The sequence below is a fragment of the Augochlora pura genome, chromosome 6, assembly GCF_028453695.1.
Source record: "Augochlora pura isolate Apur16 chromosome 6, APUR_v2.2.1, whole genome shotgun sequence".
In the NCBI taxonomy this organism is placed as follows: Eukaryota; Metazoa; Arthropoda; class Insecta; order Hymenoptera; family Halictidae; genus Augochlora; species Augochlora pura.
The window spans coordinates 16,963,480-16,986,936 of record NC_135777.1 but is presented as its reverse complement, the minus strand read 5'-3'; the positions used below and the strand labels follow the sequence as shown (position 1 = coordinate 16,986,936).

General features: G+C 37.1%; 1 protein-coding gene across 2 annotated transcripts; it reads right to left on the bottom strand.

Moving 5' to 3' along the window:
* Positions 1–9,214: 9,214 nt before the first annotated feature.
* On the bottom strand, positions 9,215–22,399 carry Oatp33ea (Organic anion transporting polypeptide 33Ea). 2 transcript variants are annotated; one of them, XM_078183756.1, is made up of 8 exons: positions 22,224–22,399; positions 18,956–19,149; positions 14,139–14,564; positions 12,888–13,138; positions 12,220–12,490; positions 11,606–11,801; positions 10,279–10,886; positions 9,215–9,768 (listed from the first exon to the last, which is right to left on the bottom strand). In XM_078183756.1, the coding sequence occupies exons 2-8, from the start codon at positions 19,134–19,136 to the stop codon at positions 9,596–9,598; spliced, it is 2,106 nt and encodes a 701-aa protein (XP_078039882.1). In that variant the 5' UTR covers positions 19,137–19,149; positions 22,224–22,399; the 3' UTR covers positions 9,215–9,595. The 2 variants fall into 2 exon arrangements, with proteins under 2 accessions (XP_078039882.1, XP_078039883.1); XM_078183757.1 differs by lacking the exon at positions 22,224–22,399 and adding an exon at positions 20,055–20,151.
* Between the last annotated feature and the right edge of the window lie 1,058 nt (positions 22,400–23,457).

Genomic DNA, 23,457 nt, shown 5'->3' with positions numbered 1-23,457 from the left:
AGCCCATTATGATTTAATAGAATCGACGTGATGTACACACACGCGCACACTAACGCGCCCGGTAAACTCTTCCGTCTATTCCCGCGCATTGCTAATGGCGCACACCAAACATCTCATACAGCTAATAGCAGCCGGTTAATTGCTGAAATTTAATTTTCGATCGAAGAACGGATCGGCCTCCGCACACACTGTCGTCGCTAGTTAACGAAGCGGGCACAGACGCGGCCGCCGCGCTCCACGAGCAAACAAATTTTTTTCAGTTTTCACGTTTCATCGTTTATCGCGCGACTCGAAACGCCGCGGCTTGAATTTACGTTGTCCGCCTTCCCGGGTATTTTCGAAATTTGGTAATGGAATCAGTGAGACGTTTTTCGAGTTCATTTGGGGAAATCGGTGGCACGAAGATTTGTTGATCTTCTTTCAAATTTCTGATCTGAATCGCATTTTTTTCGAGATTGTTAACGTTATAAGGACTATTTTGTAGGAACCAGTTGAATAGATTTGTTAATACAAGCTTCAGTTATGATAAAAAGTGTCATTATGGTTGAAGAGTTGATAAAATTTTTGTTGAAAGTTGAATCATTCTCAGATGCCAAAGATTTCAAAGTCTTGTTTTAGTTAGATATTTTTTAATTGCAATGAATTCTTGTTCATAAGCTTAGAAAATGTATCAGTCTAAATTAATTGTAAGAAACCTAATGAAAATAATCTTTTCTCAACACTTTGTAAGCTGTAAGTAATATAAAAATATTTTGAAATTCTTCTAATATCTTTATAATTTTATATTTGACCGAAACATTTTTCTCGAAAATACATAAAATATTCTCGGGCTATTAATAATTATATTTTAGAAAAATTGACAAAGTTTTCTAATACCAAAGAAAGATATTTTTAACAGATTAACTATGTTTGTTTTTATTTCTGTACGTATTTATTTTTTTCAGCTCCTAAACGTTCAAACAGCAATTACGTAAAAACATTATTTTTTGCTTTGTAAAAATCTTTGTCAAAATATTCTTTGCTTTGGTATAAAAATGTTATATTTATACGTTCTGTGAAGATGTAAAACGTGTTAAAAACGATGTACAGTCGTTATCCTGTTTCTATTTTCGCACTCTCGTAAATTCGTCAAGCGAAGTACGAATTCCGAATCAATGTAAATAAAATGAGAATTTTACTGTTAAATCATCACTGCTCACCGCTCTTTTTGGGAGATTGTCGTGTTGTTTTATGCCTGAATCTTTTAGTTAACCTGAAGGATATACAGCGGTGGATATTGCGAAATCGATTAAAATCTTGTTATCACTATCAGCTGCGGTAATTAAGCGATATTAATAACCATACCCGATTCTACCGAATGCACGTGTCTGAGCTGACGGTGACGTATTTTCTCCCGCGACGTGATCTATGGTAGTTGAAATTAAGCGTCTCCAATTGCAAATAGGGAAACATTTAACGAAACTTATTCTGCGTTTATTTCATCGTTTAGGCGTTAACATTTTACGCGTATTTGCGAGTCCATAAAATACAAAATTGTACATTTATTATCGACATCAAAGCGAAATGTAAACTTTTTAATTGCTACACTTGATATTATCATACGGAAAATTTGTTTTAAAAAATATTCTTTACTCGATAGAACAGGCAGAGAAATTATTTATTGTTTTATATACATTTTGTGCAATTTTGTGATATGCAATTTCAAACAGTTGGATGTTTAACAAAAAGAAGAACAGTGATCATTTATGTACACTCGTTCGATGCACCTATTGCTGCTAAAAATAACATTAATAATTATTTAGATATTTATCAACGTTCCAGAAATCGATTAGAGAATTTTTTAATAATAGCAACGAGCGCCACATGTAAGAGAGAAATTCAAGAATGTTGACACGTAAGCAAAGGCCGTGTGTAATTGGTAATAAATCTCCCCCTCACGTTTAAGATCTAATCAAACAAATGTTTCAATGTTAACTCTTCGGGACGCAGTCGAAATACTGCTGAGAATGATTAGAGATTCTCCACGCGAATTACTTTAACACTCAATCGAGTCGTAGTGGTCACGTGATGGTCATTTCGAACATTTCCTTTACTGATTTAAAACTAGAAAAATAATTCAGACGGTCTACTTGTTCATAGTTTTTATTTACATAATCTACTGTGTAAATTGAGACGTATTTCAGAGACACCCTGTACGTACATAGTAAGATACGATAAGAACTTGGAAATATACATAGCAAAGAAGATTTAAAATAGAATATTAATCCATTTAATAAGAGTATCACATTATCATTACATAGAACATTTTCTTGCATTAAGAATATGTTAAAAATAATTTTGTGTCTTTTTCAATTCTATTAAAATGCATTGATAGAAAATGTCAACAATTTGTGTAAAATATATGAGATAAATATTTCATATATATTTAAACTCGTAATGTTTATATAAATGTCTGGCATAAATCCTTCTGCCGTACATCAGTGATACCATCTTCAAGCAACAAAAATTTAATCTGATCCAGACGATAGAATTTACTAAAAAAATCAATAAAAACACAAGAAACGAGGGCAACACGGCTGATTGTATTACCCACACATGTGACACCTTCGTTTAGCTATTGATACATTTTGCCATATCCTCCATAAAGAGCATCAAAGTTGCCCCTTTAAGAAACGATTTTTGTAAGTACCGTGCTATTATTTGCGCCATTTTGCTAAATTAAAGTGACCCAAGTCATTGAAGCATTTCTATAAATAGGCCTAGGTACATTTGGAATAACATTACTGTAAACATTATTTTACGATATTGTTTCAAAATATTATTTCAAATACAATTTCATTTCAAATAAATTACAATAATACAGTAAATAATAAAATGAATTATTTGAAACAATTATGTCTCATCTTCCTTAGAAATAAAATTCGTCCAGGTCTGTTCAATGGCAACTTCTGGATGATTCTCAGGAAACGGTATCCCTTGCGAACGTGTCTGCAAACACATGTCGAATGTTTTGGCTCGTCGGTGAAAATTTACATCTACGATAAGGCTGTTGTAAATTAGGACACAATCTCGCCTTGTCGCCCGGCGCAGAACGAACGTGATACCTTTATTTTTTCCTAATCCGATTGTTGAACATTCTACGTTGCCGGGAATTTCAAGGAAGCGACAAAGGAACAATTCCATGGACGTGCGTTAACGCTCCCTTAAATACGGAAACGTTAGTTTTAAAGCCGCGAACTTCCAAATCACTTTGAAAATCGCAGATCGTTTCGTTCGATTCGATCTTAATAGCATTAAAGATTTATTGGTTATATTTCTCTGCCGATCAAAGCTCGCTGATCGCTAACAACTGTGACAGTGTAACGCGCGAACGTGCGTTCATTTTTTTTGTTACCTCCTTCGTCGCGGAATAAGACATTTAATCCGTCTTGATATACGAATCAGATCACCGTGCCCGATGTTTGCACGATTCTGATCAAATCGCGTGTCATTTACAATACAATGCTGGAGCCGCATAACGGGGAGACAAGCAACGCGTTTTATCGCAGCAAATAGAACAATCGCCTGATAGCTGCGTGAAATTTTTTAATTGCCGGTCGACCCTCTTGCGCCGTTCACGCGAAAGGCAAACGTCGCGTAGACCGCAATTAATATTAGTCAAATTATCATCGTGGTTGCACCGATTGCATTTCCGGTTAACATGTCGTGAAATACGGCCTCGCTGCGAGGTCTCAGGGGCGACGCGGATGATCGATAAATCGTTTGTCTCCTTCGTGAATTCAACCCACGGTTACGAATTAATTTTTGGCATGATTGCGCGTGTAATTGTAAAAGTATAGAAATTAATGCTTCATTTAACAAACATAATACATGCAACTGTTTCACGCATTTATATCGCTCGCTAAAAAAGAAGCTGCGTCCATAACTCGACTGCGTATCTTCACGCAAAATAAATGAATTTGTTTGCAAGATAAACAAATGGAATAATAATGAATTGTTTCTTCTTACAATTCTGTTAACTCGAGGATAGTGTCACGATATTATTAGACGCCTGTCAGGTATTAATTTTACGCTTCATCCACCGATTTCAGCCATAAATGCATAAAATCCGCACCGTTGGTTGTTATTTACATTGTTGATACTCCGGGAAACAGTGCAACGTACGGAAATTATTAAGATGATACGCGTTACACGGCAAGCGGTCGAAAATATCAGCCGCTAGGTGGCTCGGGAACACACGGTTTTATTGTGATAAATCTGAGCGGCGTGGATTAACGATGGCGACACACGGCTGCCGGTGTTCTTAAACAATATCGAGACATCGACGAAATATTACACAATTAAGCAGACAGAGGCACGCTATTTATATTTTCCGTTCTGCTCCGCAAACCGCGTTCGCGCGAGTTTTTACAATAGCAATCGGACCGTTGCGAACGCAAACATTTCGCGTTCATTTTCCGTCCGTATCGTCGCGAATCATTCGTAAACACTTCTGGATCGCTGTCAACTTAATAATGAGTTCTCGGAAATTCCGTTCGTACTACTTTCTCGAATACAAAAGTGCAAAGTCAACTCCGCTCTCTCCCGCTTCTTCAATTATCCTTTCATCTTTATCCGATAAACTTTATCTGTGGAATATATTTGTCCCTGGTGCGTCGATGTATCGCGCCAGCCTGTATCAAAATACTGACGGCCTTTATCGTAACTCTGAATTTATCGATACCTCTTCCGTAGATTTGGATTGTTTAATTTTTTCACACGCCCGCGTATTTATGTAACTAAAAATTATCTACGTTGATTACGAGAGACTTAAATCACGTGAGAAAGTCATTACTCTTTTAATAGTTTGAATAAGTTGTATATAATACACATATATTTCAAAGTTTTTTTAATGTCATCGAGATTTTGTTTTCGATGCAGTAATTTTTCTTAGACGTGCATCAAATTCGGCGTTTTACTTGTGATACGATGAACGAGTGTTCGGAAAGCTGATCGTTCAGAATGCAACATAGTCGTGTTTTCAAGAAAACGTGAAGAAATCGATCGTTTTGAAGGAAATGGTAAACCGGGTCGCTTGACATGGTCATTTATATCAATCTAGACTTCCGGTAAACAATAAAGGAAGTATGTATTAATGCGCTCACAAATTTCGTTAGGCGCGCTGAACGCTACAGCCCACTTGCTTCGCTAAATTACGCAGCATTCGTAGAATAGAAGAATCAAGGCCGGACGAGTTGGATTAGAATCATTATTATTACTCACAGTTAATGCTAATCGCCGTTTTTCTCGAGGGCGAATGGCCTTTTATTCGTCGTCGCTATATGGCAGGATTCGCCGGTTTCATGATATTCCAGCGACCATTTATTTTTTCGAGCTACACCGCCGATCGCGATTGGTCGCCATCTTTGTATTGCGATATTAAAGCTTTCGTTAAAAAATTCGAGAAATCAAAATTCCGACAGGTTAGAATTCTAGCAAATTAAAATTCTAAGAAATTAAAATCCTAGCAAATTAAAATCCTATCAAATTAAAATTCTAGAAAATTAAAATTCTAACAAATTAAAATCCTAGTAAATTAAAATTCTAACAAATTAAAATCCTAGCAGATTAAAATGTTAGCAAATTAAAATTCTAGGAGATTAAAATTTCAGCTATTAAAAAGTTCACTAATTAATAAATTTAAACATCAATAGAATATCCATTTATTAATAAAATCATTTTAGTGACAAGATGCTACGGTAATATTAATTACTCAATAATTCGTAAATAAAAACGCAGCATGTGATCGTAAAAATCGTCTGACATTTTCCAATTTTATTTAGAAATTCAATTTCAGATATCGCATTGACATATAAAAAATATTCTTACTTTTCTTACGACGTCCAAAAGGTATCTCGTCGTAAGAATAACTATGGGAAACATTCCAGGGTCAAGTATAATAGAAGCACGCTATCGTTACCGAATCCAATCCTTTAAGTAACAATTATTATATTATCATCTTCTAGTAAATTTGCCACATTTTCAATCACTGTAATTAAAACTAATTAAAACATTCAAAAACAAATTTTGCAATAGACTGCAAACATTTGTTTACGTTCGATTTTTGAAACCTCAATTTCGCGTGTACTATTAATAGAAATTTTCGAATTAAATAACGCACGAGTTTTCTAAAAAATATTCATTCATTTGGCCTGTATAGCTCACGTTAGTACGTTTCACAAGGTCAAAAATGCTATAGATAAATAAACATGCGCGGAGTAGTTGTCATATGCAGCTCGCTATATCTTGTAGGAACGATAGTAACTAATTAAGAAGCGTTGGTTATTTAGAAGCAACGCGATATCCAGCGACGAGTGACGGTGAAAAATAGCGGAAAGATACGGGCGAAACGAAACCGGTCACTTCCGGTCATCCGTGTCTCTCACGCTTCCATCCTTCTTCGACGCGCGTCGCCGATAACAGTCTAGATCAGACTGTACCGCGACTTAGAAGACGTTGATGAGGTCTATGTGAAAGATGGGTCAGGGTCATGTACAATGTGCTCTGTACACACGACGACAAAATTTCGTAACGCCGAGGCTGACCTGCACGCTCGCGACGACTCGAACGGGTCGGGCTGCATGGAAGCTGCGGAATGCGAGCAGCTTCCTGTTTTGGGGCCTCTTGTACAACAAATCATAACGCTGCAATATCAATTGATCGTAATGCAAACTCGTTGATTAGATATTTGCTCCATAATTTCAACAGATTGTACGATGAAACGCGATAGTCGTTTTATTCAGCGGAAAATGCAACGACGTTTCTTTTGCTATTGGTTTTAAGCCTGAAATATCAACTATAAATTGAGCTTTATTCAATTAGTATACCTAAGTCCTGGTAGTATTTAATTCTGAAGAAATGATGAACTTTTTGGATGACTTTTTAATTTTAATATTATTGTATGTAGGTTAGCTATTTTTAACTGTTGGCATGATAGAATGGTTATTACTGGTACTAATTATTACTAATAATATATTTATTGATAGTTTCATAGTTTAATTCAGAACGACTAGAAAAAGAAGTTAACGCAAGCTACCGTTTTATTAGCTCTTTACAGCATGATTCAGAATGTATATTAACGACATGTGGATATTGTATTTAATTCACAATATGTATGAACTTTTGTTAAGTATTTAAATATTCTTCAAGTAAGTTAATTAAACATAATCTCAATTTCATACATAGAGATACGTTATTATAATATACAGAAGTAATTATACATTATATAATATGTAGAAATAATTATACATTATACAATATGTAGAAACAATTATATATTGCATAATATATAGAAATAATTATAATAACAAATACTTGTCAAGAATAAGAAATAATGTTTACTTAAAACATTAATCCGATTCTTTCATAATTTGACTAGTCACTAGAAAATTGTAAAAATAGATTTAGCGCAATTTTCTACAAAATATATAATAATTATATTATTTACAAAATCTGTAAAAGCGTATCACGCTTATACCATACACTTTGACTGCCGCGTCACCAATACATGGCCGGCGGAATTATTTAAAATTTAAAACTCGCTCTGATCCACTATAGTTTCTTAACTTTTAACATTAACTATTAACATTCAACCGAGCTAAGAATGTCGAGAGATCTTAATTCTCGCTTCGTAATTCGAATTCAGTTAAAATAAGCTACTTCAGTTTCATGAAATCGTCGAGGTTCTCGACACGGCCGTCGAAGTGTTAATACTTTTCAGCAAATCGAGTTATAGACTTAATTAACTGGACATCGGAAATGAAGATCGCCGTCTCCGCCCCGTGTCCTCCATTACCACGGTTCACGGTGCCCGGAGAAATCGGGAGGAATCCTGGAACGCGGGAGACGGTGCCGCGTCGAGGGGGTGGACGGTGCTCGAATCGAGCGACCCGAAAACGGGGTGCGCGGGGGGGTGAGGGGGAGAGGGGGGGGCGGCGGATGCGCGGTGATCGCCGGCCGTGATTTTTCTTTATTTACGGAGGAATAAGGCAGGGCACTTAATCCTCCGGTAATGCCGAAGCGCATCCTCCGGTGTCTGAGGCCGCGATCGATACCCCGCGACTGTCCTGACGTCACGGGAACAACGTTGTCGAATTCATTACTAGCCTAGCCGGGCTTAAAAATTAAAAGGCTCTCAAACAAAAACTCCCTTTTTACTTTCGGGCTCGCGGGTTTGTAATCCCTTGACTACGGGAGGCCACCGCCTAGCCGGCGTCAACCCCCAGAATTCGGAGGCCTGAAAACAACCCTTAAGACCTTACCCCATTTCTCTGCGCTTTCTTTCTCCTTCGCTCAAACGGAGAATCAGCCGGAACTGTCGATCGGCCGATTTAAGTATACTTTCTCCTCTTCCTTCTTTTTTCTCCTGCTCGTTCCCCGGAGCGAAACCCCTTTCTTCCCTGCGGGCATTACACCCTATTTGCGGGGGATTTAGCGGAAACCAACCCTCCGCGCGGCGATCTTCGTCTATCGTGTAACGAAACTTAAGACGCGATCGATCCTACATTGTTGTGCTGCTTTTTAATATTGTTGTGTCGTGCTTGTTGCTGCGTCTGCTGCCGTTCTCCTCTGTCAACCCTTATGCGACGATTGTTTGACCATCAGGTTGCCGCGGCACGATATCAGACGCAGTCGCTAATAGTGCACCGTATTTTCGTGAATTTTATATTAATCGTTTTACTGGTAAATAACAAAATTGTAAAATTAAGAATAAGACTAAACCTAAATAACAAACAAATTATGTTTAATCGATTATAGTGAAATATAGAGAATTCTAAATAAGATATGAATGTTTTGTTTATAGTAGGCTGTCTCATACAAAAATGACCAATATTTCGCGGCACTTAAAATGGATCATTTTCTACAGAACAATTTGTTTCTGACAGATCTTGTGCGTGCTACTAAATATTATAATATAAAACGAAAAGTGCTATTTTCGAACTTTCATACTAAACGATCATACTCGCAAAAATTTATTATATATATATATATATCAATAATAATAATAACGCTGATAATAATAGTAGTAATAATAACAATAATAATAATAGCTTCTCGCAGCCGTGTCCCGCACTATCTCCGCAGAAAAATGTCCCCTAAGCAGATGCGCGAAAATGCATTTTGTCCCTCCTTAATAAAAAGAAAGCAATAATAAAATCTCAGGAAAATCGGCCCCTTCGAATAGAAATTATTGTGTATTTGTTAAAAATTCATGTTTTATTTACAAACAGGCAGGAGTAACGCTGTACAGGCGTACAAATGTTGCAAAGACGCGGAGCGTAAAGCATTTCGTCCAATTATGACTGGTGACGTAACAATTAACTATTATTCAACAATTAGACAGAGTATATGGAATGTACTTAAAAAGAAAATAATCAACATTACTATTTGCACTCTTCGCTGGATCGGTTCACGGTAATGGAAGGGTTCGAAAACTCAGGTACCGAGCGGTTCTAGTGTAGTCTCCATTTTATCTGAAACTCAAGCCTCCTCCTTTACGGCAATATCTCCAATGGTTTCGAGTTATAATCGCTGGGAACGGATCCGTTCCGCTTCTCTAGTTTACATTTCCGTTCATCTCCTTCTTCTTTCCACCGTCGACGATTGACGGGGAAGAGTCATCCCTGATAAACTCGCGACGTTTGTCGGCCTCCTCGGCCCCATAAAGATCCAAATCTTTCCCGAGGTAGCAGACAGCTGCATCGAACAGCACGCCTATCGTCGAGAAGCCTGAAATATTGTTTCTATTTTTATCCAACGTTGAGGTTAAATGGCGTTGTAAACAGGGACCCTTATATTTATAATAAAATCGGTTCTGTTAGAACAATGTATTGTTTTCTGCTAGAGAAAGACTCAGACATCAGTTCTACATCTTAATTATGAAAATGTTTGTATAAAAAATTTCAGAACCCAAGTAGGATATATTAAAAAATATTGCATTATAAAATACAATTTCCTTTATCGATAATTTTGATCAACAATTATTATTGGTGACCGAAATAAAGTTACCCCTTACTGATAACTATTACCAGTAACCAATACAGGATTTCGCTCGCCTATAATTGTTATAAATAACAAGAATAAATTCTCTCATCGATAATAGTTAGAAAGGAACGAAATGAATTCGTTAACAATAATATCCGATCAAATTTACGAGTCTTCCAACACCTTGTCAAGGTGATATTAACACGTCGCAATGAATTGCTTCGACTGACGAACCGATGTTGTAACAACACTTACCCGCGGACGTGACGTTAACCAGATACCGGAAGTTACGTCTGTGATGGAACCAGCAGTTCCCTCTGGTCCCGCAGGACTCCTCCCAGATCAAGCAAGTGGAGTCGATGATGGCTCCGAAAATGATTGGACCCGGTATCAGCGCGAACAAAGAGATCGTCATCAGAGTGATACCCTGGGCGAAACTCTTGTCCTTCTTGTCGACGCTACGATAGTTGACCAGGACGTTACCAATCCTTCCGGAGCACGCCAACGTCTGTATGATGCAAGTGAAGACCATGAACAAGAGATACGGACGACTGCAGTCGCTCCTGCATGGTCCCGCTCTGACTTTGTTGAAGCCGATCGCGTGTGGATCGTTCAGGTAGAACGGCTGACTCAGCATCATCGACTTGCTGCTGTCGGTGGTATAAGCGAACTGGCCCTCGAAGTCCAACGGGTCCGTCACCGACAGGCAACTGCAATTCCCGAACTCCTTGTCGCTGATTACCGCCCGGCAGCCAGCGTGACAAGCCGAGAAGAACGTCGTCCTCGACGCCTCGTGGCAAACCGGCGAATACTTCACGCCGTCACAATTGCAGCCGACGTTGCAACTCGATGTCAGGTTCATCCTGAGACAATGATAGACCGTATGAATTTTTGGGTTTCCACCAGCAACAATGCTTTCCGCGATGGCGTACAAGAATGTTGATTTTTAGACTAATCGGTTTCACATTTATTTAGCAAGTTGCGATATTTACCGTTTGTACCATTTTTCTATACAGAAAGAATTGATTGTTATCCGGAAAGACTTGATTTCTCGTTTGATTTGAAGATATTTTTTCCTTAGCGTTTGTCTCCGTGCCTTCGTTAACGAGTTATTAACGAAAAACACGGGCCAATCAGAGAGAAACTGATTGCTCCGTGTTTTTCTTATATAACTCGTTAATGAAGGCACGGAGAAAATTTTTGCAAAGGAAAAAGTTGCTTCAAATTATCTTAGAAAACATCAAACAACCTTTATCAGTTTATTGTTAAAAAACGAGTTTCTCTTAACTTTATGAAATAAACATATTTCACCTAACAGTATTTCATGAAACGTTCGTCTATATTATAATTGTGAGACCTTGAGGACAATACTTTGTCTTTTATAAGTATAGTTTGTGCTACTAGATATTTGCTTGGAAACTATGAAACGGGCGTCGCAGCTGAACACAGACTAAACAGAAACGCCCGTTTCATAGTTTCCATCCTAATAGTAACTTTCGATGGAATATAAATTGTGATAATAGATATAGTAAAATCTCAAATTGTCAGAAGCCAGTCTCGGTAAAACCGAAGACGTACTCACTGCATAGTGTCAAAATCGAGGCCTCTGACGTCGACGTCCTCGCAACCAAGGAATATGAAGAGTATTTGACCAGCGACGAAGCAAACGCCAACGAACACGTTCCATGCGAGCAGTGGCCTAGGTCGAGGCTTGAATCTGCTAATTACCATTCCAGAGAATAGAAATCCCAGCACCATACCGACCAGCGATATAGAACCTTGACACATGAAAGCGTATTAGCTGCTAAACCTTCATACGTAGATCTACTTTGACTTAATTGCAACAAAAATTTTCGTTTTGTATATGAAATTAATGATCTTGCATTATTTTCTGAGTAAGTATATAAACTCGAGTTAAATAAAAGAATTGAATAAAATATAACCAAGATCGATTTATAAGAGGGATCATTTTAATTCCAAAAATTTAAATTTGGTGAACGTGATCTACAAAAGGATTAATTTAGAATGCAAAAATAAACAAGTTGTTCTGCAAAACTTGTATTATTCTACATGTAATTCCGGATGTTATAAATTCTATCAATATATGTATTCCTCGCCAAAAACAAAAAATATATTAATAAACTAAAATTCCGTCTTGTCATTTTATTAACAGAAAGTGTAACGTCGTTAACTTACCAGTGACGACAGTACCCCCGGCAGCAGACTTACTATACTGAACCTCGAGGTACTTAGCCAAAAACGTAATGTAAGATGACGCGCCTAACACGTAGAACACACCGCTCAAGTTGTTGAACGTTAACAGCCAGTTTGTCAACAACCTTTTCATCGCCGTCGGAAATTCCCGCATAGTTGGAATGTATTCAATTTCGAGTGACTTCCGCGGCTCCATCGGCGTCATGTACTGCTCTTGCGCGGTCAGGTGTAACTTCAATGGTATACTGCCATCCTGTACAGCAAATAACTTGTATAATTACATGCCAAACATGTCCACGATTTTAGGTGGAAATTTTAATTATATATAAAGCAAGATAATAAAGGTGGAAGTTTAATTGTCATTGGAACATATGTTGCTATTTAATTATTTGAAATTGATTCTTTACTCTATTATTACTATATTAACTCTATTATTTATTATTCTATTATTATAATTATTACTCTATTATTTACCCTATTAAAGCTATGTTTTATTGTACGAAATTGTTACTATCGCAATCGACTGTATACATTTAGTAAAACTAACTTGCACAGCAAAGAATAAAATTATTCTGTGATACTTCCTTATTATATTGATTTATAGATGACACTTAAATTTGACGATATTTAGCGTTGACAGGTGCTCTTACCCGTTTGGCGGTGTCAATCGCGTTAGAGGTCTTCGGTTTCGGCAGATGTCGTGGGAACATAGCAATCAGGATCGAAAACATGCCCATCATGGCACCGACGATAATCCAGCCAAGCCACCAAGCGCCTAACCATCTCGGATCGTTCTTGTTGATCACAGGATGTAAACTGGGATCGATGTACAGGCTGAGGCAACCGTAGCCCAATAAAAATCCTATTGCTGGACCAACTGTTCTCAGGGCGAACGTAATACCTGTTCAACAATTGGACATTAATTATTACGTAACTCTATGTATATTAAAATATTTAGCGCTATGTATACCGTGAATACTACAGAAAATGACTGCTTACAGAAAATTATTTTCAAGCAACATAACTTGATTCTATTAAATATTGTAAACTATTTGTATTTTAGTATAATCGAATATTATAAAATATTACTACTTCAATACTTATTAAATATTACAAATATATTCGGTCTCAAGGTAAATTTAATTAATAATCAGTATTGCTGATTATGCGATTATGTTCTATTTTTAAAATGATTTTAACATGTTTCATACAAAACAACGTGTTTCAGGCAAACAAAAGCGTATGAATTGAATAATTTCTACAGAAAATAAATTGTTGAATAATTCGAGTACTCTATTTTGTTCTACGTTTTCGATTTGTTTGCCTTTTGCTGTTGTCTCTGTTAGCGAAAGTTAACATCTCAATATTCACACAGAGATTGATAAAAATAAATTCATTCAGCAGGAATTTCATATTACATCAGCCACTTATCCTGGATAACAATGGAAAGGAAATATCTAAATCAGACACGTATAATTATTGATAAGATAGAAGTTATTTATGACGATAGGATATTTATAACTCCTTGCGACGATTAAATCAATCAGAAATCTATTATACTTACACATACCACTACGTGAACTATAAACCAACATAAGTCCTCATTTATCGACTCAATTAAATTATAACGCTAAGAAAATGAATCTCCAACGTACACTATATTTATAACAAATCATACTTAACGATTTTATATATAATTTCAGTAGCAACATATAAAGTTCGTCATTAATTATTTAAGGCATCGTCTGTTACCCAAAAGAACTCATTAATTTAAACCTCGCCTCAAATTTTAAACACGTCGTTCTCTCATCAACTATCATAATTTAGTATCGTAAGACCAAATATTGCTGAAAAACATTTTTTGTCAACATGAGTTGTAGACCTTCGCGGCGAAACCGTACCTAGTAACATCGGGGTGTCTTTCTTCTTGGTGTTATCGTCCAGATAGGTCTGTCCGAGGCCGTAGTACAGGGTGGTGCCGATTCCGAGGACAAATTGTGAGAGGAAGATCAGAAGCCGCGGCAGAATGCTAACGTCCAGCATCGACTCCTCGTCGCAGACCTGGGGTTTGACGACGCGCGGACAAATCGCCAGGTCCTCGGCTATCGTGGTGGTATTCAGGAGCGTTCGGTCGAGGTGCTCCTTCGTCAGGGCCATCGCGTCCCTTCCGGGGCCGAACAGGAAGTGCGGCAGCGCGAGAACGAGGCAGGAGAACGCGCTGAGACCGACACCGATCGCCATCCATCTTGGACGGTGGCCAGAGCCGCCGTAGTAGGTCAGTATCAACGACAGAATCTCCGAGATCTCGTTGCCGGAGAGAATCAACCCTGAAAAATGCGATCGATTGTAGCTCGCTGCGAACGAGATCGGGAATGCATGAAATATGCCGAATCGAACGAGACCGGTAACATCGAAAACAATCAATATCGGACGATATTAACAATACATACGACAATCGAAGTCGAACAATGTCGATCATAGCTGAGATAATCGATATCAACCTTTAAAACAGAGAGTTGATTCATGGTTCGTGTTCGTTATTATTTTAAGTAATTTTTCAGTCGTGCATGAATGACGCTATTCATTGCTCGTGATTAAGACAAATTTTTCTTGAAGTATACTCGAGTATATTAAACATCATTTTAATGTTTTCAGTGCGAGTAATCATTTCGATCGAATTTTTATATTTCAGTCTGAGCGAAAGACGTGATGTTGTTTTTTAAAGTGCAGAACATTGGATAAGAATGTGTGAGAAATTTTGAACTTTAGAACCGTCATTCGACGGTGCATTCTATTTTCGCATGATCGAAATTATCGGATACTGATGCTAAATGATTTATCGAATGCTTATACTTGAGAATTTGTAGAAAGTGAGTTGACGTAGTAGAACTAAATTATGTTAGGTTTTTGCTTTTTTCCATTTACTTTTATCTCTGGATTGTTATAACTGTGTATATAACACATAATATAACATTAATACATAACAATCTAAATCTTCATCTCAAGTTTGACTCATCCTTACAGTGCAACCGTTTAATGAAAACAAATTATTCTAAGATAACAAATTATATTATTATATTCTGGGATAATATAACATTACCAAAAATAAATAAAAATTGCCCGCATTGACTGCGCAATGCAGAAGACATTTATTTCGCTTTTCAATCATCCTAAAGAATTCAACATGATATCTCTAAATTCTTCAAATGTTTTCTCTATAGCAAATTGAATCGATTCAATTTTGTAAGGAACACGTCAAATCCGGTCTAATCGCTGCCAGTATAAAAGCGAGGACACCCATTATTCTCGCGCGTTAATAACTTTCTGCAAAGAATGAAAGAAACGTAACAGGTATGTCCCGCTAATACGATATCGTCAATGGTCACGCGGTGATGTAATATCGGATCGAACGAAAAAAACAGGGCGACCCGGTACGAGTGTCCTTTGCCGTTAAAAAAAATAGTATCACTTAATGCCCGATATCGAATTACAATGAACCGATCGATCAACCGGACGCAATAACACCGACCACGTAAAACCGCGAACGACGGGATTGTATCGATTTCTCACGCGGCTGTTACACGCGTAATTAACATTTTATCCGTATTGCCCGTACAGGCAAATAATATAACGCGAAGACGCGCGGCGGCGTCCGTGTGTTGGTTGACGACAAAAAAAATCTCGCGCCGATCGATTACGTCTAAAAACTGGGCCGTTCCAAGAATTTCAAACACGGAATGACAACAAAGAGATTTGAATTTTTGACCGAGCCGCGTCAACACGGTATTACGCAGTATCACGGATGCAAAGCATCTCGTAGACAAATCACACGCATTTTTTATTTTTAATCGTAACTTCGTTCTTAACCCCTTGCGTTATAATAACGAGTCGGACTCGTGATAAATGTTCCATGTATACAGGGCGGGGCAAATAAAGTGCTACAAAGCAATATCTTCATTATCGTTAGTTAGTTAAAGTAGAAGTTGAAGTTGAAATTGAAGTAGAAATTGAAATTGAAATTGAAGTTGAAGTTGAAGTTGAAGTTGAAGTTGAAGTTGAAGTAGAAATTGAAATTGAAGTTGAAGTTTGAAGTTTGAAGTTTGAAGTTTGAAGTTTGAAGTTTGAAGTTTGAAGTAGAAATTGAAATTGAAGTTGAAGTTTGAAGTTTGAAGTTTGAAGTTTGAAGTTTGAAGTTTGAAGTTTGAAGTTTGAAGTTTGAAGTTTGAAGTTTGAAGTTTGAAGTTTGAAGTTTGAAGTTTGAAGTTTGAAGTTTGTAGTTGAAGTTTGAAGTTTGAAGTTTGAAGTTGAAGTTGAAGTTGAAGTTTGAAGTTGAAGTTTGAAGTTTGAAGTTGAAGTTGAAGTTGAAGTTGCAGTTGTAGTTGAAGTTGAAGTTGAAGTTGAAGTTGAAGTTGAAGTTGAAGTTGAAATTCAAATTAAAATTGAAGTTGAAGTTGAAATTCAAATTAAATTGAAGTTGAAGTTGAAGTGAGGTGAACAACTCAACAAAACACGAACGAACGTCATTTCGAGCATGTTCTGTAGGTAGAATCAAACCAAGATTAGTGGATCCCGTGAAAGTGATTATTGCGATATTTTTCGGTTTTTCAACTAATTTTCATACTTTGCGCGACTAGAATGACCTTGAGTTATAGGTCGCTGGATTGGTCTTAAAATCGGCAATAATGTCATCGAAAAACAAATACATAGTTCTATTTGAAAAAACATCGATGACCTTCAAATCTCAAAAAATATGACCTTTAAAAAAAACCATTTCCACCACAACATGTGCCCCTTCGAACCAAACAATTTGTTCCTCAAGCATTTTTGCGTATCATTAACGGTAATGAAGATATTGTAGTGCAAGGGGTTAATAAAATAACGCAGGAAATATCTGCGTAGCAATAAAAAAAAGTCGACACAGTGTAACGACGTTTCAACATTATTTTCACAATGAACGTTTAGCAAACTACAACATTGAAATGATATGAAATAACGCAGAAGACTGGTAATTTTGCGCTATCGTTCGAAAGAATTCGATAAAAAAAATAGCAAAATTTCAGTAAAATTGAATGCGCTCATCGCGTCGAGATGCTGTGATCGATCGGTGATCATCTCACGTTTAGCCGTGAAAGGGGGTCGAACGCGAGACTCGCGACTTCTTGAAAATAAATTCGTGTACGTACCCTTGGCGTATATTGTGACTAACAATAAACTCGTATAAATGCATATCCGTGTGTCTTCGCAACGCGTGTTCAGCGCTCGTTGCTCTAACGACAGATTTCTCACTTCTATGATTGCGACACACTACTTACCTACTAGACGAACGTACACCGACACGCGATTATCTTTGCTCGGGGCCGACCGTGCATGATGCACGCGTGTTGCAAATACAAGTGCGAGTGCATCAACGCGTGTACACTGTTGTAGCGACGTTTGACTGCCGGGATTCGACGTCACTTTTCGCGAAAGTAAAGGAACAACCTCGAGCCCAACGGCTTCCCGGTCAGATTTTCGTTGTCTCAATAAAAAAAATAGTGCAAGTCGAATTGTTCCTGTGTTAATTGAATATTATTAAACGAATTTAATATTATTAAATCGTATTCAATTTAATATTCTTCTTATTACTCCAAACTAGAGCTTGAAAATGAATTATATAAAAGAGTTGTAACAATTTTTCATGTCGTCGCTGTCTAAAGAATTTTCAATTCATTCTTCATTATCCACAAATTAATTTCTTTGAATTGCACTGACTTATGCTATTTCTGCTTTCAGCGGCTCATTTATCGATCAGATTCTCACAGTATTGATTCGCGATAATTTCAACAACGTTCAACGTTTGCAAAACGGAATTTTTGAGCTTGGAATACAGGAATAATTCAGAAGCTTGCACATTTTACGTTAGAATGATATTTATACTGAATTATTAATGCAATTGTTAATATGGATATCTTATAATTGTTACTTATAAGATGCCAGTTGTGTATTTCAAGAGTAGATTACTATAATACGTAGATACAGTTAATGCGCTGGATGAAAACATGGCTGACATTTTGACCATCTAATTTTCATTTCGTAACGATTGCGAACTGTTTGCATATTTTCTATGTTTATATAAATTTAAAGAATTGTACGATTACGAGAATAAAATAACTATCGGAAATGTAATCACGTTTGCAGACCGCGTTATATCAAACTCATTGTATAACAGAAGATAAAGGAAATTAAAGATACTAGCATAATCGAACAGATAACGAGAACCAATCTCATTCATGTTCCTAGCAGAAATGAGCTGAACTATTTACTCAAAATGAGCAACAATAAAACTTCACCGAATTAAGTGGTTTGTTAATTATTATTGATTCGACTGTAGATTTCTTTAACCTATCTTTTGCTACCCCTTACGAATTTCTCTGTGCTGAAATCTTCGCTATGATTTTCAATTTACATTGATTGGCAGAAGCACGACTGTCTATTTATTAATATTATCTTTTAATATCTATACATTCGTTTATAAACTTGTCTCTTAATCATAAAGATGTCACTCGCATTAACAATAAATATAATATCAACAGATCAGGACTTTCATGGCAATGAGATCTATGCAAAATATAAATAAATTCGAGCTCTTTACTCGAATAAGACTGTACACACTAGTTATAGTACTCGATGTGTTCAGTGTTAATTGAGCTTAGCAAGGTACATTATAGAAAACACATACCCGTTGTACGACTAGGTATCTTGAATCTTTTCTCCAGCGTGGTGAGGGTGACAACGATGTAAATAAAAGCCATCGCCTGCACGGTGCCGAGAAGACCGTACACGACGATGAAAGTCCTCGAGGTGGCACGATCTCGCAGCCATCGGGGATAAATCCCGCAAATTCCACAATTTTTGGTCATCCCTCCAACTGTACTATAGAATTACGAAACGAACTACTCGTTAGTTTACATGTCTCAAGCAATTCGACATCCTCGCTATATTATGTGCATCAGAAAATCATCGCTGCGTCCATACAATATTTAAAACACTCTTTATCGATGGAAGGTGTGAAATAAAAAAATTATAGTAATTAGAGTCTTCAATATTTTTCTGAACGAAACCCTGTTAACTACTCTTAAATTTCTTATATTTTGATAGAACAAATTGATTCCGAAAAGTTCGCAGCATTTTCCTAAATATTTTCCTGAAAAAGGTAAATAGGTAATTTGTTATGAGATAATATTTTATTATTATCTTATCATTGCCCTTTACATTATGAGGTATCTGTGGAGGAAATAATTTATGAATGAACGATTTAGTCAGTAGAATGAAGCGATAGTTTAGATGACAAAAGCCATGTACTCTATTAGGTTTCAGAGATTTATAATTAGTGGATTATTAATCGTTATGCAATAATCACATGAGAATCTCTAAAATAGAAAAATTCCTGTATATCGATAAACAGTAATGATATTTTTATTATAGTTTCATTGTGAGAAATCTCTTGGTTTAGACATTTACCTCTGGCTTTAGTTTTTCATAAACTTTTAAAAATGCAAGCACAAAAATTCGCAGTCTGATCATTACGTGAAATTGTTAACGCGCTCGTAACATTTGCACAAACATATTTACCGCGGTAATTCAATCACTGTCAGCTCTCATACTCTCCCCCGTGTGAAACTTCACATTTTCTGCATGTTATTTACTTTTGCAAGATTGTCAGATTTGTTTAGAACGTGATGCAAATGTAATTTCTCGAATAAAAATGTAAAATAAAATGGATAAGTATTTTTTAAGAATAAGTATTAAATAACGATCGGATAGATGATAAAAATTACCTTTTTACGTCGCCTGGGCAGCGAAACAAAGAAAGCGTTATCACCGTCGTGTACTATCTTGTACAACTTGCAAGTTCAACTGCCATGTCGCACGCAGAAGTCGGTCTAACTCGAATAAATAAAAAGCTAAAGAGCCAGCGATTATGACAATTGGATTAACTTCTTTCTGCGACATTTCTTTGCGGAATGTCATTGAATTCAGTCACCGACAACGATCTTATCATCTACCATCAATTTCATTACTTTATCAAGAGCATAACATTTATCAATTAATTTTACGCGATATCAATATCACTAACAAAAGTTGATTATTCGGCACGTGACGTCGGAATCGCTGTACAAATGTCTCGAACTTCCTCCTTACAGTAGTAGTGATTTAGTACAGTAACCGATTAGAGATTAAATTATCTAATTCCATATTGACTGTAGAAGATAATAAAGTGAATTGCAATGTCTGTTGATAACCCCATAATGAGATTTATTGTGTGCAATTGTACGTCTTATACGTGATACAATTTTTCGCAGACAGTGACGAAAAGTATCGGTCAACGCATTCGCCGAAGAATTGTCGAACAAATTGTCAAATAAATCTAAAAGATCAATTAATAACGAAAGACTCAAAATTAGATATTCGAAAAGTTGTTTTCTTCCTCTCGGTTTACATTGTCGTTAACAATACTGCATTCGGGACGACGATTCAGTGGAACCAACGATTCCAAGTAACAGTCCTTACAGCACAAAGCCACGCTCAAACACGTCCATTAATTCCGGGGCTTGTATTGTTTCCGGAAAAATTAGCAGACTGAGAACGGTCGGATAAGAGGCTCGCAAGACGTATCCAATGATCGATATTTTATCTGTTTAATTCAGACACCGTCGATGCATGGATTATTGTACTGCTCGGCGAGCCTGCTAAACCGAACCAGCAGCGTCGAACTTTGATCGCTAGGTAAATTATAGCGTCCACAATAGAAATTCCAAATAATTTAATTAATCGATTCGAAAAGACGGAAACGAACGATTCCGGAGATTCGTCGGCCGCGCCGAATTTTTCAAGATCTGTTCGACCACGTTTGCAGCCATGTACGCGGCTCTACTTTCGAATTCGACGCGAGGAATCCGCACGGATTCAAAAATCCGTTCCGAAAGGAACGGTTTCGTTTCGCGTAATTCGCGTGAACAACCGGCCGAACAACCAGTGTAATGGATTTATTTACGAATGGTTACGAACGTAATTGTCGTGTGCACCACGGGCACCTGAGATGATTACGCAATTGCAATTTAAAGGGGTATAGATTTCGTTGTGACGTTCGGAGACTGCATTAATACGGAGTTCCAGTCGATTGTCACTTCCGCCACGACCTGTTAGAAGAAGCACTCTAAGAATCCTGGACCTAAACTTCGCGTATAAGCTTTCTCAACCGTGAAAGTTGACTTTTAGCAACGAACTGACCAGTAAGTCGGTCTCTATCGCGCAACTTTTCCGCAAATTCGTCTCTTTGAGGCGGCCAACTTCCCGATTAAACCAGAATAATCGAACGGGAAATTTTGCGCCGCGCTAAGATGGCTGCTACGAAACGCTTAATTTTCAATGTGGGGAGAGACGAAAAATCTCACTTCCTTGTACCAAAAGCCATTACCATTTTTTTACGGCGTCGTTGTTTGACGTAAGTCTAATAAACTTCCAATGCTAGCAAACGGAGCAATCAATTCCTGCTAGACGCGCTTTTGCAGCACGCAAGTGAATTCGGATTTTTAATTAAGAACTTATTACGAAAATTCGTGTCATATACTATTTTTAAAAAAAAACAGGGTTTTCGTGTGATAACGTCGGTTATCTCGAGATGAAATTATTAACGATCTAAGTGAAGTAAATGAACTGTTAATATCAGGGACAACGTTATTAGCATTTTATGTTTTATTTATGAACTTTGTATAATATAACGCAGGCTCTGCTGATTTCACGTGAAATATTGTTAATTTATTGAAGCTATACTAGGATGATTGTGTACGAATGATTTCTAGGATCTACGAGCTTCTGGATGGATCTGTTGGCAGAAATAAACAATTTGTGGAGGAGACGATGCTTAGGAAAAAAGCGAGAGAGAGGGAGAGAGATACTGTGTCGTAGGTGTAAGCTAAAACACGCGAGAATTCCATTGGTCTTACCTTGACGTTAGGCCACGTGCTTCCGCATGGGCTTAGGAAGGACTTCCAGGTCGCGAGTCCTGTCTGGATCGCGATCCTCGAGTCTCTCCCTGTTCGTGACCTCCCTCGATCGCCGATGCAGAAAGTCAAAAATCACTAAGCGCTATGAGCGCTCCAGTTTACGTGAATAAACGCGAGATAACTGAGCCTCGCTCTTGTGTCAATGGCAATGCTCCCCTACTATTTCTCCATCAAAACGAATGATAAGCGGGGGCATCATTCTAAGGACGTATTATCAATGAAGCACCGGTGCTGACATCTCATCAGCGCTGCGCACAGTAACCGACCGGACCGTGATCCGAAGGTATCGCGATTGGTTGCGGTCCGTGCTAACTATGTTCCCAAGTGATACATTCGTTCGTACGTAGACGAACGTTTTACAAAAGCTTTTGCAAAACCAGCGTGTAAATCCTTTCTTCTTTCGAATTTTTATCCCTTCCATTATACATTCCTGATCGATAATATTTATGAAAAATTTATTCGTGAGAAAAATGAGTTGATCGATCCGATAAAAGTACAAACGTTTAGAGAATTAAAAATTGTTATTATATAATGTATAACTCGTTGAAATTATTTAGAAAAGAAAGTAATTTTGCATAAAAATTCACTTTTGTTTGTAATGCATTTAATAATTCGTAAAAGGCTTAACAATGGCCTCAGATATTTCTAATGTTCCCACAGAGTTAAATTCACGTATTTATTTATGATGTAGTGGACATTATGCAAATGTTTCAACGTATAATCGTTCTTCATTATTTCTATTCATACGTAATTATCGAAGTCAATACATACGTATTATTAGAAACGACTGAAAAGAAATCTATTATGTTTGGTCTCAACAAAGACTTTCATTATTGCAAATAATTTCTTTGAACAATTAATCCAAAACATAATTATATTCTTGTTTCTTGAATTAAAAATGTAAGATTTTGAGATTAGAGTTACTAAAATACCTGCATTTAAGCAGTGTTTTGTAAAAATTCAGCGAGCTCGAATTTCAAATAGTTTTGACAACGTTTGATAAACTTGCGTTCATAGCTAAATTGGTGGAAATGACACGGTATGAAAGAGTGATAAATCTGTGGAGGCTTGCAAAAGGGAGTCAAATCGCTGAGTTATTTCACTAGAAGGCGTGACTTGGTTATTTTTGCTCTATCGCTGACTTAGATGTCCAGGACGGTTTCTTCTTCGCTGG